Below are 18807 nucleotides of genomic sequence, written 5' to 3'. Positions count from 1 at the left end.
TCGATTGAACTTTGTTTAATGTCACATGATTAGTCCCATTAAAGTAATTCATTAAAGACACATTATGACACATCAAAGGTCATCAGCGACTTCATTGAACAATTGCTAAGGAATTTCTTCACAATTCTGTTTTATTGAAAATTCAACAGCTTTGGAACAAATATTGTTGCTTATCGTTTCATACCCAAAATTGCTTCGCTTGATTCGGCGATTACTAAGCGCAATGTCCTGTATATTTTTACATATTCATCGGTGGTGGATCTACTAGTTTTGTTTTGCTAGTTTTACGATGGTTCTACATATGTATTTGTCATTCTTTTACAAACTACTCGACTGGTTTTAGATAATTCTTAAATAGTTTATACAAACATTTATTTATAAGAGTTAATAATATTTTATAACCTTGAAATGAGAAATCTATATTTAAAACAATATAATTTTATTAGTTAATTACAATTGAGTATATATAATAAAACTTAAATGAACTGAATACTAAACCTTTAATTAAGTAAAAATAAAACACTAAAATTAACTTTTAATATAACACTATTAATGATTTTAATTTTAAACTCACAGTATCACTCTAATGGTTTTAACAGCCATTGAAAAACGTGCCACGCAAAAGTTGAACAATCTGAACAATGAAAAATCTCGTAAACCACTATAGTGAAAAATCTCGTTTTAAGCATGCATCACATATTGAATAATGCATATTACAAAATAAATAAAAATGGTTAACTGCTTTTTTAAGTAGTTGACCATTTTTATTTATGCGTATAAAATACTATAGTAAGAGTTAATAAATCTTGTTTGTTCTCCTTTAAATCGCTTCTCTTCAACCCTCAAAAAGTGTTTTAATCTTTTCTATGTAATCTGATATTTTCTACTCATTGCCATGTAGAAGTTAGTAAGTACCCTTTGAATGATCTTTTTAAATTTTATTTTTATTTTACTGCACAAAATAAAATATACACACACATTGTATAAACCGTGTCGGTCACTGGTAGAGTTCATCGGGTAAATTTATATAATTTGAACACACGATATTCGTGACCTCTCAACGTGTGGGACGCAACCATGGACCTCTAATGAAAGAGGTCGTTTATCCTCCACGCGGGCAATGCGATACCTGTAATTTTGTAAAATAAATTAAAAGAAAATAAACAAATTCACTTTCGAACAACCTGCCCGTTCGATCGCACGTTATGGCTATAAGTTCAAGGACGTGTACCATAATAGCTATCAGCGGATAACTATTATAATTATACAAATAATACATTAAGCAAGCCTTTAATTTATTTTCTAAATCAAGTTCATAACATTTATTAAAACTCTTCATAAATTATTTTAACCGCTTAATTTTAATTCAAGATATTGCGAATTAATGTGAAATTATCGATTATTAATGTAATTTTATTATATAGTACGCGTCTACTGATACATAAAATTTAATTTTACAGATAAAAAATAATCGTTATAGTATATATACAACACCAGATCATGTAGGAATTTAAATGCGAAAGCCTCTTCATATACATCTTTTCTTTTATCGCTCTTTACGTCAGTAATAAACGTTAATTGTACTATAAATACATAAATTAAAGTAAGTCGGTGGATAGATATTTTTTATCTAAATAATATTAAAAAAAACATGCGTACGTCATTACAACACACGTCAATCAATTAATTGTTTTGACATGAAACCAGCCATCGAAACAAGTTGGATGACATCTTTGACCATATACGAAGATAACTTACCGATAATCCGCGTTTTAATTTATTGCTACACAGTCACATATTTAGTTTTTACATGTACTTATATGTAGCATTTTTTAAATAAACTGTATATTGAACCTTTTTTATTTTTCAAAATTAATTTTCTTATCTTTGTTATTTATAGTAAAAGATTTCAATCATTAAAAATCGACAAACAAAACAAAGATGGAAACATTTTGTAATTGCTGAAATTTCAGAAATTGCTCATATATCCAAGGTTATATTTTGCAGCTGTGTATTATTATTCTTATCTTTTTCAAGTCAATACTATAATGGTTCATTTTTTATCTGTCGAAAGTAATTTATTATGATTTTTTTCATATACCGAGTTGTATCATTTTTGGCAGCTGGAATAATTAAAATAAATATTCGTACTGATTTAAAGTTTAAAACACGTTAAATAACCTGTATTTATTTTGCCAAATAAAGCACGAGAAATCGTTAATTGGTAACAGTAGCCGCAAGACTATCACAACATAAACACACTTTAAACCATATTTTCATAAGCTTCGATATACAAAAATTGAAGCAAAACTCTCGGCCTTGCATCGACTAAACATTGTTGTATGTATATTTTGTCATTATTGGATGGTCGCCTTCAAAAGGGCACCTGGAAGTTACATGCTTTCGCCAAAGGGTGTGATGGAGACTAATCTAAACAATTCTTTGAAGCTTAATTAAATTAAATTATTTATTAATTAGTATCGCCAATGAATAGTTACACCTACTATTTGTATTTATATCGATGGCTTTTCATATCTAAATAATAGATGGTATCAAAATTTCGACATCTTCAATACGTAACTTATGTTCTGAACGTGAGATATAATAAATCGTGTATATATAGTATATATTTTAAGGGATCCTCATTATAAGATAATCTCTAAATTTTGCAGAATTCTCGATCACAACCTTTACACACACGTTTGCGACCTCTCGTAGTTTATTTTCGTGGCCGGTGCAATATTCGCAGCGAATAAAAGCCCCCAAACTTCGTGACGTCGTTTATGTAAAATATGAGAGGAAGATTGTTCGCGGTGAAGCCTCCTTAATTACTGGGCAAGCCCCCATCGATGGGCCGGCCATGGGAATCGTGCCGTAAGGCCATAGTTCCGTGGCGATTTGTTTTCGTGACTCAGACACGAAACGATATGGCCAATCTTATTATTGAGAAAGAACACGTCCTAATATGACCGCTATAATGATCGTCATTTAAAAGAGAGAAAAAATACACATATAATATTATACATACTCGACGCGTTCGACGCATGACCGACCGCTCAGGTGTGATTTTATCTATCCAAAAGGAATTCTGAACGCCTGACAAATAACAGAAATATATTGATGTGCGTTCATGCTGATGAAATTTCGTTAAATACACCAGTAAGCAAATATTTGAACACCGTTAATATGGCTATTAATTAAAATAGTTTACGCTCGAGACGTAGCAGGAAATTTCACTATCGTTCGTTAAAAATCGAAAACAATCGAAGTGCAGAAACAATGGCGATTTTTTTTTATTGAGATGTGACCCGAATGACCTTGCATACACGCTAGAAAACGATTTGTATTAAACAAATGCCACGTGTTAATTTGTATCTCATGTTTTTTCTCGTTAGTAGAAAGTCGGTGGAAACTAGAGGTCTGAGGGTCGCGAGAACGATTTGTATCATTGTGAGCTTTTTTGCGAGATTTATCCGAATGATTTTAATTACTACGTGTATGTAGTACGTGCCTATTTAATATAAAAAATACATAATTCATTTTATATTCCAATTAATAATAGTAATTAATTTTATCTTATTATTCTTTACCAATTATAAATTGCCAAATTTCTTGAAATTATCAAATTTTAGTAAAAATCGTTCTTGATTTATCATTTAGATGCTTGCATGTTATAAAACTTACTAAAATATTATTTTTTTAGTTTTTATTAATTATTTAATGAATGATTATAAAAAATAAGTACAATGAACCATGTTAATTATGAGTATAGGTAAACTTATTCCATTTAAAATAAATTGTATAATATTTACTAATGAATCTTTCTTAAATTAAGTAATATTTATATTAAATAGATATATTTTTAAAAAACCAAATGTAGGTTAAACTTGTTTGTCATACATCTGTTAAAATGATTCTGAATGACCTTTTATTGAACAGGCATAGACATAGATTTGATTCAATTTTTGTACTTTAATTTAATGTATTATAAAAATAAAGGTTCATCTAAATTCTATTAATTACTGTTTAAGAATAACCTTCCCCTTTTCCCCTTTTCAATTTGGCCAGAAAAATGCATGTTATTTAATGAAATATTATGAATTTTAATGAAATCGAAATATTAAAAAAACGACCTCTGACTTTTACGCCCCCTCACCCTAATAAAATCTAAAATACGTCACTGATTCTAAGCAAAAAATTCTTAAGTTATCCTTCAAAAAATCTAGCAATATTAAAAATATTTTTTTAAATATGTCATTTCAGTGAAATCATATCGAAATACATTTTCAACCTTGGAAATATATTTTTACCAGTGAAAATATAATTTATCTGGCAAGTTATAGTAGAATTATATGATTTCAATTTTTTCATACGTATCTATGTACATATATACATACATATATTTGCATACTTATCAATAATATTTACACTTATTTCATTTATATTTATGTGTATTTTTCGGTGAAGTTATATTTTTACTGGTGAAGTCCAAATACATGTTTATCAGTAAATATATATTTTTACTAACGAAAATAAAATTTAACTGATAGGCGCTAGTAAATTATGCTATTCTAAAACTGAATTTGCAAAACGTACAGTTGTTGTTCAAACCCAAACCTAGCCTACACGAATTAACCAAACCCATCTTGACCTAATGAAAGTTCTAAAACTAATTATAGTTTTATAACTTTCATTAGGATAAGACGAAAATAAAAACTTAGCTAATTCATCTCTCAGGGAAAATAATCAGAAGAATAGTTTGTATGCACTTCGATATTACGCTATGTTTTAAAACTATGATAACAATCCTTAACGATATTACTGTGGATTTGTGATATAAGAGGGCTGATTAAAATTTATTCAAACCGATTTTTTTCAATTTTTTCTCGGAAGTCAAAAATTCACGTCAAAAGCAACAAAATCGTGTCGGCGCCGTTGCAGTGGGAACGCTCAGCAACGAGCGATGCTACAATATATTGCTGACAATAAAGCCCACATCAACAGCAACTTAATGAATCTTTTCAGTAGCAGGAATTTTTAAAATGAAATTTCATACTTATTTAAAATTGAAAACATTTATTTTTCTTGTGCAGTACGAAACACTGCTGTCAACCTTGTCCATACGCGTAAATTTAACAAGCAATACGTGCTTTTCTTCTGATCCATTTTTTACCTCAAACTTTTCCCATTATTTAGGTATGAAGAAGTTAATATTTTGAACCTCGAATCATGTGTCCGAAGTTCGCCTTCTTCCTCAGTTTAATGCTTGATAGAATTTCTCGATCGCGTCCTATCATGAAGAGAATTTGGTCATTAAAGTCTCTTAACCCATGGAAATTTCAGCATACGCCTATAAAGCCACGTTTCAACGCTATCAGTCTATTTATTATAATAGTTAAAAATGTCCAGGTCTCGCATCTGACATAGCACTTTACGAATTTAATTTTGGGCCGAAGATGTAATTACTTCTTTGTGGGATCAGATTAAATTTTAAAATCGATGCTGACTTTCCTCTCTTCGTCGGGGTCTAATTTGTCTTTTGCCCAACTACCCAGAAATTTGAAATGCTTTTACCTAATTCTATATCTGTCTAGTGTTAAACTTATAGGGCCAACGGGAAGTTTGTTTATAACCATAAATTTTGTTTTATTAATATTTATTCGTAAGCTCTTTTTAAACAGTTTTAATTTACACTATCCAAGGATCTTTAAAGATCTTTGATAGTCTCTGCAAATATTGCCGTGTCGATTTTTATTCCTTTAGTTCCTGGTGTGCTTCTTTGAATATGGTTTCGGAGTATAAATTGAGAAGAGTAGGAGAAAGAACATATTCCTGTCTGATATATATCTTTATTGGAATATTTTTAGTTTGATCTCCTTCAATGCTTATTACTGCTGATTAATTTCAATAGGGATTTCTGAAAATTCTTACATATTTGTCATATAGCCCAATAGAACTTAGGCTCTCTATAAAATAATATTGTTTTACGCGATCAAATGCTTTCTCAAAATCCATTAAATAAATGTATGCAGATCTACGATCATTTAATGCTTTAATAATTTAAAATTAATAGTTTTCATACTTTTTCTTGTTAGAAATACGTGTTAACCTGTAGATATTATTATAACTGTGTTTTTCTATTCTTAATAAATTTACTAATATATATTCGAAAATGTTATTGTTTACTATTTAATATTCGAATATACGTTTTTATATTGTATAGATACATTAGAATGAATTTTTCCATGGTAATTTAAGACGTAGAGTGAAAATATATATAATTTCTTACGTAGTTCATTTTAAAGTAGCTCAAAAGTAGTTGTATATTTTTAAAAAAAATTTTTTGACAAAAGTAGGGCAATAGTATTGAAAACACGAATTATGTAAATTTATATTTTTGCTGAAATCATATTTATTGCTATGCAATGGAAATAGATTAGGATCAAATTTAAATTATTTGTATCACTGGGAAGCTGCACTTTAGAGATTCTGTTGCATGTACCGAGTGAAGTGTGTTGACAAGATATGTCTACTGCAATAAATCTCCACGTAGTCCGCTCACCCTCTTCATTAACATATTGCATTCAATTAAAAGGTTGGTTACCCGGTCATCTTTCGATATTTGCTTCACAATTTTACACAAATTCAAACATTAAAGTATAATAAAATAACGCGTCTGAAACACGATTCGAAACGCCTCATCCTTCGACCCTTTAATCGCTCCCCGGCCCTTCCTACCGAACCCTTTGTTTTTATAGCAACGCCTTCTTTGATACAATCTTATCATCCCAAAAACCAGACCGGCATCTCTTTATTACACTTTTTCAACAACGTTACAAAAACTAGACTACTAATGACGCAAGAAATAAATCATTTTATGGCATTAGTTTTCCCGATTACGGTCAATTCAGTCTTAGCAATCGCTCTGAAGCTGTCGAGATGGCATAAAACAATTATACATTCGTTATAAATAACGTACCACATATTTTTTGTGGTTGGTCAAAAAATAACTCGACTAATGGAAAGCAGATTAAACTTTTGTGAGAGTAATTTTTTTGATGACTTGTCACCTTTGTTGTACGTATGTACAAAATCCCAGGTGTAATTCAATTTATTATATTATTAAATTTCCCATGGCGAGATTCGAACGCGGATAAAATTTCTCGGAATCTCTATTATAATATATTCGCCTTTATGACGAAGACGAACCGTTAAGCGGTTTAATTATGATGAATGATATAAATATTGAAATGGTAGGCTGCGAATATTAACATACTAACAATTTTTATATACTGTATAATTATTATTTTATTAACGCAGTGGTGCCGAACCGTTTCGTAGTGTTCGTTCAATTTTATCAAATCTGACACCGTGATTGATACTTTTTCACCGACCGGTATATTAGCATATCGCCTGTTGAACTGTTAAGATTATAGACCTAATCTTGGCATCTTACCGGCTTAGACTTCGGTTAAGTTAAGATGCGTGAAAGGATTAAATATGAGAATCTCTCAGGTCGCATGTGTTTCATCATCGACATGGCTTGATAACTGTAATTTTATAGTTAAATATTATTGCCGAAGCGAACTACCTAAATAATCAGATTTTATGGTTATTGGCGCAGAACGTACTGTTTAAATTGTTTTATTGTCAAATATTTATTTGGGCAAAGCAAAAAAACTTTTTTTCCAAATTCACCTTGAAATTTTAAAAATCACTTATCTCTTGTTAGTAACCTAACTAGCGTCAGATTATGGAAGGATGTTTGTCCTTGAATAAAAATCATTATGTAAAAAATATTATCTATTTAACTTTTTCTGTTTATTTCATTATATTGGGCGTTTAATTCACGTTAATAATTATAGAATTAATAGCACTACGTACATATGTTTATATACAGATCGTTACGTAAGTTATAATAACCTTATCGTGACTGTCAATATATTGCATAACTCTTGCAAAATTGATTGCTGGTAATACCTTTTTTATGTAGAATTTATCTATACTATCTTCTAAATAAGATATTTAATTAAAATATTGAAATTTAATATGGTATTATATATAAATCGAAACGCGTAGGATAATAACATAGAATCTATTGATAAAACAACGAGAATCTAACCTAACCTACCATAAACAAAGAACATAAAAATAATTTATGCATATCAAAAAATGCAATACAGTTTTAATTATTTTAATATTAATAAATACACAGTCTGAGAAATACTAGTTTTAATTCTATCTTGGCTATCTCAGAGAAAAATTAAGTAATGTATGCGTTTGACAGGCATTTTTAAATCTATGTAAAAATATAAATTAAAAAGCAAATGAAAAAATCTTAATAATACGTCACATTATCTACTAATTGAATTTTTGCATATTTGTCATTTGTAGTTTATTCAATGTTACTGCTGTTATATTATAGAGAAAAATACTTTATATTTACTCATTTAATTTCATGATTTTTTGATAATTTTGTTTTAATTTTAATTCGCGTGCTTCAACTGAAACAGATCAGTGGCATCTTAATTTATAGCAGAACATTCTCGCAGAAAGTTGTCTGTCGCTAAGCCTTTTTTTTTAAACTTTCTCGAAAAGTTTAGCTTTGCGTTCCGGAACGTCTTCATGAATCACGATCGCGTCCTCTTTTGAAGGCGTTAGGGCTAGGACGTCCGCACTTACCGACTCCGCCTATGGTTGTCGAAATCCGGCTCCTTTAATACGCTAGTATTGCACATTGCTCTGTTTAATGTCAGCTACGAAGAGCTAGTCCGGTTCGTATAATTAATTTTAATATTGTTTCTTTTTATATATTATTTTTATTATACTTTTACGTGTATTGAAATAATACTGTGTATTGTTTTTCGAACATTGTGACGCATTTGGGTAACCTGTTAGCGATGTTACGATGATCAAAATTTAATTTAAATAAATAAATATTAATGTGGTAATTCTCTTTATTTGATATAAACCAAATCATCCCTGATTCACCTAGTGACACATTTACACTAGTAGAGTACGCTCGGGACAAGGATGCCGGTTTGTTATTGTGTGCGTGTACATGTATATGAGAAGGAGAAGCAATGTAGCGTGTACTTCGTTGTCTCGCTTTCTCTTTTAAGGGCAGTCACTGATTCGTCAACGCTGGTATTCGTCATTAAAGTGCAGTGTGGCACAGAAGTTCGATCTTCCGTAGTGATGTATTTTAAATAATTTTGTGTTGATATTGGTTTAACCCAGATATGCCCACTGTCTCATGGGTAGTTCACTAAATTCGTGCCACTGTTTTTTTTTTATTTATAAATGAAATTTTAAGAGAACAAAATTTCTTGGGCATACCTGGGTTAATTGATATCAAGGCTTCAAATATACACTGTAAGTTATTCGTTCTCTTACCCGTGGATCAAAATATTTTAATAATTTTTCCATTAATCCGTACGTTGTTGGTTTTTTTACACTATTCTCTGTAAGGCTTAAAAAAGTTATTATACTTATCGTTGTGCCAATGATAATTTTTTAATTTATTCAATGGATTCTAATGATTTAATAGAGTCGTCGAGCCATTAAACAATCTGCGAATAATTTCTTTCCCCATTTTATATCTTTTTGCTTTTGAAGAATAGCTAAAGACTTCATTCTTTTTTTGACTAGTGAAAGATTTTGAATTTTGCAAATATTTAATTAATGACATCAATGTCTGGTTTCTTCGATTATATAATATATTTTTAATTGTCCGTTGAAATTTCCAACTTAGCTCATATGTATGTATGTTAAATAAACATATATTTTCTTTTAAAATAAAAAAATAAATATTCTGAGCGAAATTGTTTTCAGCCACACAGTTCATGCACACAATAACAAGCCGGAATCCTTATCCCGAGCGTACTCTACGACTTATGACATTATCTATGTACTCAGTTTAAACTGTTTCCATTGCAGTTTTCCATATTTTTCACTATAATAATGACGTCTGACTGGAATATAACTTACTGCAGAAACTTCATTGGACGACCATCTGTTGATAAAATTAATCTGCATTAGTTGGTCCATTTTATACGACACCAGAGCTACAGTGTCGGTCCATAAATTAAATTGCTACATAATAAAAGTTTTACAATGATTTGTTTATACTATAATTATCATAAAAAAACATAATAGCTGCTAAATATTTTGTTATGGCAAATAATAACATTAACTATTGAAAATTATTGTAACTCACTTATAAATAAAATAATTTATAAACTCCTTATTACTTATGCAATATGCTATTTAATAATACAATGATTTATTGATGTCCATAGAATGAAGAGAATATCGTAGTAAATATATAAAACACCACCATGAATTCTCGCCACGCATTTTCGCAATCGCAACAATTAATCATTCAATCCGTATAGTTCATTGTTCCAATCTTGGAATTTAACGCATGCCCCAATTGGTGCGTTTTTTCTCGTACCAAAAACGGAAAACTACTCCACCTCATGCGTTTTTACAACCAGATCTTTATTTTTATCTCCGCACATTCGCTTTCATGCTTATACGATACATACTATGCGCATACATCATACGTGTTAGCCTGTCACAACATCGAAAGCTTGAGACTTTAAAGGATTAGTATCGACTTTGTATTAACACGGTGCGTCGGCGTGTTAAATATATCCTCGCGTGAGTCCGAGGATGGCTAACAGGATAAGGTCGTGATGTATGAACTCTCGAATGTGCTTCTGGATGATCCGGAAAAGAGATTGCTCTCATGCGTACACGTTACATAAAAAAAAATGTAACGTAATATCAAAAACTGTTTCATAGTCACGTCTGCCAAGTCCATTAAGGCCTCAGAGCATCGTATGCCGGCAAACGCCTCTATCTTGGCCATCTTTTTCTGTATCTATATTCCTGACGTAGGAGCAGTAAATTTATTATGTAAGTGCATTTCATTGCAAATACGTGACGGTGGCAAGGCCTTAGTAAAGATGTCCGAGCACTGCGATGAAAAAATTCTGGTCGTGCTTCAACGGTGTCGGCTGCTGAATCTGACGATTCCTGTTAAGGTCTTGGTAGCTGAGTTGTCAGACATAGGCGAAAGAGTTGAGTAAGGAAGTGATATTATTAATAGTGACGGTTAGGGCAGTGGTGGCACGAGCCTATTATTTTTAATTTCAATTATGTTGATTCTTAAGACTTAAATAATAGGCTATTAAACGTATGATTATCTCAACCACCCACCTCATCTCAGCTATTATTATATTAAATATCTTCTATCGAAAATTTTGCTTATTTACACCCCAGAATCCGAGATATAGTCGACCCCACTGAAACCTCGCCAAATGTATATTATATCTAATGCATTTTTACTTTTATCATTTTAATTACATATGAATCATAGTTATGCTTTTATTTTTACGCTTTGCCGCTGAATAAAGTTATATTTGTGTATTCTTTCTGAATATCCGCTTTTTGATCTATGTACATATGTATGTACATAGATCGAAGTAATCAAAAACGCAGAGTATGATCGCTAATTTTTAAATAAAGAAGTAAATAATATTATAATTATAAAATAAATAGATAAAAGGTAATTGTTGAATCAGTATTTTTAATTAATATTTACCTTATAATTTTTGCATAAACAAATAATTTGTAATATAATATATAAATGTCCTTTACTAATGACTTATGTATGTTAATGACTTCCCAATGACTGGTATTGAATTTTCTTTTAAATCAATGCGAATAATGTTTATTTATTGCCTGTTGAAAGTAATTTTCTAGTCATATTTTTTGAGCATATCAAGTGGCTGCTATCCATTGCTGATTGTATAAATAAAATCTTTTTACTGATTACATCTACAATAATCTGGGTAAATGTTTTTGTATGAAAATGAGATTATAGTTAGTAATTAACATATAAACCAACGCAAAAAATGGTTAAGATTTATTAAACATACAAGCACCTAATTATATCATTAATAATTTATTTCAAATTAGATTTATTATATTTTATTATATATTATATTTATTTTGCAATAAATAACAATGTTTTATCATAATCTTGTAAAAAAATTTATTTAATCTTATTTTAGTCATTAGTCCTTTATTCGATCCACCATTCCTATTTCTTGTTGACCAGAAAATGTACTTTTTTCTCTGTAAAAAATGTACTCTGCCTTTTTCAACTACCTGCTTTGAATACAGCTGATTTTTTATTTTATATAATTTGAACATGCTACTTGCTTTTAAATTTGCGGCGGAAAGTAAGTTAGTAAATGATTACCTGGTGTGTTTTAATTCATTGCGAAGCAGTGCCTTTCTAAGTTAATTCACACAGATAAATTAAAATAAAATTGTCTAAAAATAGGTAATAACGAACAACAATAATGAAATCATGGGATAATTAAATAATATACTTTTCTTTTATTTAATAAAACAAAATGAATTACACCATAGCTAATACGTTTTATTTTTCTCACGGATGAGTAAAATTACAAATTAGCTACGAGGTAATGTAATATTTTAAGTTGTTGAAATCTTAAATTTTAATATTCACACAAATTATTCTTAAATATGAGATCATTTAAAAATTAAGAAACTCATTGATGAATAATCAATAAGTGAAAAAAATAGTACATTAAATGGGAAATTGGATATATAGATATTAAAGTTTAAAATTTTGCTAAAATATTTTAGAATCAAAGTAGCAGTCAAAAATAACACATGCATTATATAAAAATATACTGGTAATAGGTTCATGTGTTAACATAAACATTTACATACAATCACCCATGAACCTACAATATTTAACAAAGCGTTTGAACTCGAGCACTTAACTTACGACTGCTTGTTAGTACATACCTACGCTCGTTAATTAGCAATTATCTTTAAACCCCTCCCACTTATAACTGAAACCAATAAATAACTCTGAAATATTAACAATGAAAAGTTGTACGTTCTCACGTTCTTGCGTAATTTTAATATCGACGAATTTAAGGCAGTTACTTTATCACTTATGCGCCTTGCGAGTCTTAATAAAAAATCCAATGTTATAAAAATACTTTATACGTCCGTCTGTTACAGCCGCCGTATCTATATGGTGGTTTCCCTTCCTTATACGAATAATAAAAGCTTAATGCGTAACAACCTTTGATAGTTTCCGATCGCGAATTGAAAAAGTTACACGTATTTAAAAAAAAAACAGGATCGATAATAAAAAATACGATTTATAACGAAAACTTAAAGCTCGACTTTTAAGCTTTTGACGTGTTGAAAATACGGTACGTCGTATAACATTAACAACCGCAGAAGACCAACAACACGATATTATCTCTTAAGTCTGAAATAAAAGCGATGCGACAGCATCAAGAGCGTGCGAACGCTGTCTTATCGCTATTATACACACACAGCGATTTATAACCTTTTTAAATGAACGGATTATTTATTTTAATGTCGTGTAATAATAATTTGAACTTTGTTTTCAATTTGAAATAATTTTCCCTGCGTAATTTAATATAAAATCAAGTTATTCAATTATCCAAAGGAAATGCAAATATCAATCGTCTTCCTCTGTTCGATGACATGGTGATTAGCCATTGATTTGGTAATATCTAAATCGATTTCAACTATAGTGATCAAATATTAAAGTATATGATATTGAATGCCCCTGATTTTTCGGTACGTTACGGTCTACGTATTGGAAAATTGAAAACATAAAATTGCGGCATACAATCGAGACCAATTTAGAACTTGTGGGAATCGATTGAATATCGAACACCGGTGAGGTTGTAGAATTAAAGCAGAACGTTATAAAGTTATTTTTATAACATAATAATGAATATTAAATCTATTTATTTAATTTTATTAAGTTTCTTAGCTTATAATAAATTATACATATATGTATATAAATATAATGAATTACCAGTTACGTTATTTTTATAAGAATGCTTATTTTTATATTTTGGTAGACTTTCTATCTGTTTTTAATTCAATTATATATGCTTGTTGTTATTTTAATGAAAGCATGGACATCATATAATTATTATAAATACAACAAAAAGTGTAAATAAAAAAATTAAACGTTGATTTACTAAGCAATTCTACACTCCCGTATTTACACTCGAATCGTAAAAAAATAGCAATAATAGCTGTTATTTTTTAAATTTTGAACAATATGAAAATAAAAATCTCCTTGGATTATTGAATAAACGAGATTTAAGTTCACTCACGGGCAAATTGTATGGCGTTACTCTATGTAAAGCCCCTATGCATTTTATCAATCTGCCGATTCTCACACTGAGGGGTTTCTTATTATCTGATTATTAATGTTATTCTTAGATTACCAAATCAAAAATAAAGACGATTAGAGTAGTTGAGATACTTCTGAACTGTATTAAAAGCTTCCAAGAAAGCATGCATTTCCAAGCATCTAGCATGGATCAACTTTTTCTTATACAGTGGTATAAAAAAATCTAGCGGTGGCAAAACATTTAAAATTATTCGTACAAAACATTTTTTTGGCATTCAAATACTTCCGACCTCTACTAAAAACATGCATATTTTCAAACATTTGGCACGGACCTTCCATTTCTTTAGCAGTAGTTGTAAAACATTAAAAAATATTCGTATAAATTTTATTTTTAACATAAAATGATTTGTATTTTTCAAGAGAAATTTTCGAGAAAAAATAATAGTCACAATTTTTTCCTCACACTACAGACAAAAATATTGAATAATCTTTTTTAACTGCTTTTACTTTATATATCACACCTGATCATTTACATGGCACGTATCCCAATGTCACAATTGTATTTTTACAATCAAATACTACTAATATTTTATATTTAAGGTATATGTATAATTTTTAATGTAAAAGGGAATTAAACATACTTTTCATGATATTTTAACAAATACTGATACTTGGAAAATTATACAAATATAAATTGTTCATAGCCTTTATTTTGGTTGCAAGAATTTAAGAAACATCAACGATTAACGATTGTTGGAAATCACTTTGGCCTGAACTACTTAAGTAATTATGTCACTGAAGTAGATGAATCTGCTTTTATTGTAAGTATATCATTTTTTTGCATAATCATGATATTTTGGAATAATTTAGTGAAGATAAAATAACTGAAGATTAACTAGTTACCATAGTTTTGAGTCTCTTAATCGAAGGCAAATCTTCCAGTGTCTCTGAAGTTATAAAATGAGCAAAATTATTAAATTAGCTAAAAATTGAGAAATATGGTGAAAGCTTTAAACGTTCAGTGAGAGATAAATATAGATATTAATAAATTAAAAAAAGGTAAAATCAAGTGCATGATTCTTTAAAAATAGAAACCAGTGAGTGCTTTCAAGAAATGAATAATAAATATTATATTCAATACATCATTAAAGTTGAAAACAACTGCAAATGTTTTGGAAGACAGCAGCGAAATTTTCAAACAGCATACCTGAATTCTGAAAAAAAATTATGATTTTATAAGCGATTCTGGTATTTTTAACGCATTTTTTTGTAGAGCGTATCTATTGCGTAAATCGAGGAACAGGATTATATAGTGATTCCAACTACTTTTTTCTAGCCTTGATGAATAAAAATATAATGTAAATCGATTCTGATATGAATAATAGTAATAAGTAAAAATATGCTGACTAATCATCGAATGTTTAGATTAAAACATTCATGTGCATTGGCCTTATGAAATATTATCTATAAATATTTATTATCCCATCAATCAAATTTATTGCACAAAAATAATATTTACTGGTAATTGCCTTCTGTGTAATGCGTAATGATCAATATTCATAGAACTGGTACCAACGCATTATAATAAGTTGAAGTTGAATCATTATATGATTTTTTAGATATATTTACTTTATTAAAGAACCTCTGCAGCCTCATTAGATCATGGTTGAATACATACTATCTTGTCTGCGTTTCAGGGACCGTTGATGTCAAAGTCAGGAGTGCAGGATCAGGAGGCGGCAGAGCGATGCTGGCGATAGCATGCTGCTGCCGGATGAGACGTACGAGGAGTGCGCGCAGAGTTGTAGACAGCTGCTCATGCTTCTGCGCGCTTACGACGACTTCCTCATGCGAAATCGCATCAAGCCGGACTTCTTTTGCCGCTACAAAGAGAAAATGCTGCTGCAGAAAACACTCAGGTATATACATAATATATAATGATATCAAACGCTATTTAAACGCCCATCTGGTCGAGATGCTTGGAGATAACGGCGAGATGCCATCTTGGTCGGCAACAAAGTTGTATTTGAATAGCACTTATTATTTGTATGATATTTAATGAATTGTGTCATCCAACTTCAACCGAGACCAACTAAGAACAAATCAATAATATAAAAAAAATAGTTTTTAATAAAAATGCATAATTTAAGATTCATTGTGACTATGCTAAAAATTAATTCTAATAAACACTATGACAATCCCAAACAAAATAAAATATACATCATTATTTTTGCATCCAGACATGTATTTAAAAGTTTTGACAATTGAGCCAAATATTTCACATTATCATTAGTGCGGAAAATTTTTATGCACGACTCTCACATTAAACCACTAAAACAATGCACTAGACTCAGATTTGATTAGATAATAAAATTATTATGGCGCCTAGAGTATTAACCTTAATTGTGACGAATATACACGTAATTAGAATTGAATCCAAATTATGTTAGTAATAAAAACTGGGTTAATTATGACTTTAGGGCGGCGGAAGCTTCGGTACCGTGGAGCAGAACACAACATCGCAAACGACGAAGCAGTCGCTCTTCTGCATCGGGTGAGTCGCTTTTATTTATATTTATTTCGTGAAATATTATGTACGATGTGTATTGTAATCACTAGTTTGCATCAATTTATTTAACCGTTTTTTTAACTGGTGCGACGTATCGTTTTCGCGGTTTGACTTAGAGCAGGATCTCACTATTTATAAGGCTTCCCGTCTCGCCACATTATTTTATCATATTTATACTTTGTCGTTCCTTTATTGATGAAAATCAAAACTTATAACCATCGCTTGACACGATTTCGTGATGATTATTTTCCGATTAAAAGACATTTTTATTTTTGGCCTATTTTTATCTTCCTCTCATTCTTTCAAGATTCCCAAAAAGCATAAGTATTTAAACTCGAGGAATAGTAGAATCATTGAATATATTTTCTTGGAAATCTGGTCCCTCCATAATATAACATTGTGCAATATTTTTTGCAATGTCTATATTTGCTGGATCCGTAATTTTGTTTCATCTTATTTAGTTGTTTGAAAAAATGTTTAGTAACTTAAAAAGAGTAAAAGTTAAATGTTCCTATGTTAAAGGCTGAGTAATTATAATAATTCTGCGCTAATTTAAAATATCGTATTACTATATTAAATGGTTAGTAGTATGTACATATAAAATAAAAACAAATTAGTTTTTGATAATTTATAACAAATTTATTGATTATTATTGACTGTTTTATTTAAAGTTACTGAACATTAAATTATTTTTCTTTTAGAAATTGATATTTTTTGGACTCGATTTTGACATAATATATCGTTTCGCTTGATTATAATAAATATAATCAATATTTGTTACGAAATTGTATTATTATTTAAGTTATGTAAGTAGTCTGCGAACTAAAATAGTTATAATTTTGCTAGCATTTGTAACGTTTGATTATTTTTTGAAAGGAAGTGTTAATAAACGATTAATTTATTTTCCTCCTTTTACTTTTACTTAACTTTAATTATAATTATACTAGCACGATAGACCAGTGGTATTTCTTTAAATACATCTCATGTTCTCACGCATGAAATTTTATTACCTAATTTGTACGACCTAGCTCGGTTTTAATTCATCATCACGATATTCATCCGTAAAATCTAGGTAAATCATAATTATATAATAATCACTTACCCAAATAACAAACATTACATTTCATATGGTAATCGAACCCAGGACTATTCAGCGATTTATAAATTAGGGTTCGAATTCTATATGATACTAGTGTTTTTCACTAGGACTAAAAACTTCTTATCAATTATTTGAATTAAAAAATTGTGTGGTTATTAACTACCTGCATAATTAATTTAGAGGGAATTCTAACGATCATTTTGAACAAATGAAAATACAAACCATCCCGTTTTAAATGTAATGCCTAACAATGACAGAGAAATCTCGGGACTAAACATGGGCTTTAATAATTGTTAATATTTCACTCCATCCCGAGACGTTAATCACTCGTTTTCACCCATAAATACCGTAAAAACTACTTTTTGCGTTCTACCCTTGTTATTCTACCCTATTGTTAAGTGTACTGTTTAAAGGCCTAAACACATTTCGTGGGTGTGAAGAGTGGTCCACCAATATTCTTATTTCTGATTCACCTGAGCTGTCTCGAACCAGTAATATAAAATATGTGACACTTGCTCATAGGGAGTAGACAAAGAAAGACACACAGCACGAGTACATCTGCATATCGTTTAGCATAATCACAATAGCATTTCATGACAGATCTGTCAACAATAATAAAACTCGACACTCCAGCAGAGACTCTCCGACTTTCAGGACCTGTCATTTTAAATCCATCACCAGTCTATTTTAGCTGTTAAGTCACACCCGTTCGACCTCTAAACTAGAATAAGCCTTTATCTTAAAAATAATGTCAGGATCATATAGTTACTTAATAGAGCAGTAGTATAAGTGATTAATACCTAAAAGTCATTGGTTTAAGTGGCATACAGACGCTAGTATTTATTGAAATGTCTATCGTGTTGGTGAGATCAGAATTATTGATCTGTCAATAATTATAAT

General features: G+C 29.9%; 1 protein-coding gene across 5 annotated transcripts in view; it reads left to right on the top strand.

The window, feature by feature from the left end:
- The window catches only part of dachs (unconventional myosin-IXb-like dachs), a 102455-nt gene that overhangs the window by 11160 nt on the left and 72488 nt on the right, over positions 1-18807 (top strand). For 3 of the 5 annotated variants that reach the window (XM_088203234.1, XM_088203229.1, XM_088203228.1), the window contains 3 exons: positions 14963-15060; positions 15937-16158; positions 16720-16793. In XM_088203234.1, coding sequence (XP_088059360.1) covers positions 16001-16158; positions 16720-16793 — 232 coding nt within the window. In that variant the 5' untranslated portion in view covers positions 14963-15060; positions 15937-16000. Of the gene's footprint in view, positions 1-14962; positions 15061-15936; positions 16159-16719; positions 16794-18807 lie in introns of those variants that run through there. The other 2 variants (XM_088203230.1, XM_088203233.1) reach the window with 1 other exon arrangement.

This window comes from Plectrocnemia conspersa, unplaced genomic scaffold (genome assembly GCF_051122295.1).
Source record: "Plectrocnemia conspersa isolate PC_06_02 unplaced genomic scaffold, ASM5112229v1 ptg000014l, whole genome shotgun sequence".
Classification (NCBI taxonomy): Eukaryota; Metazoa; Arthropoda; class Insecta; order Trichoptera; family Polycentropodidae; genus Plectrocnemia; species Plectrocnemia conspersa.
This window is presented reverse-complemented; position numbering and strand designations above follow the sequence as displayed.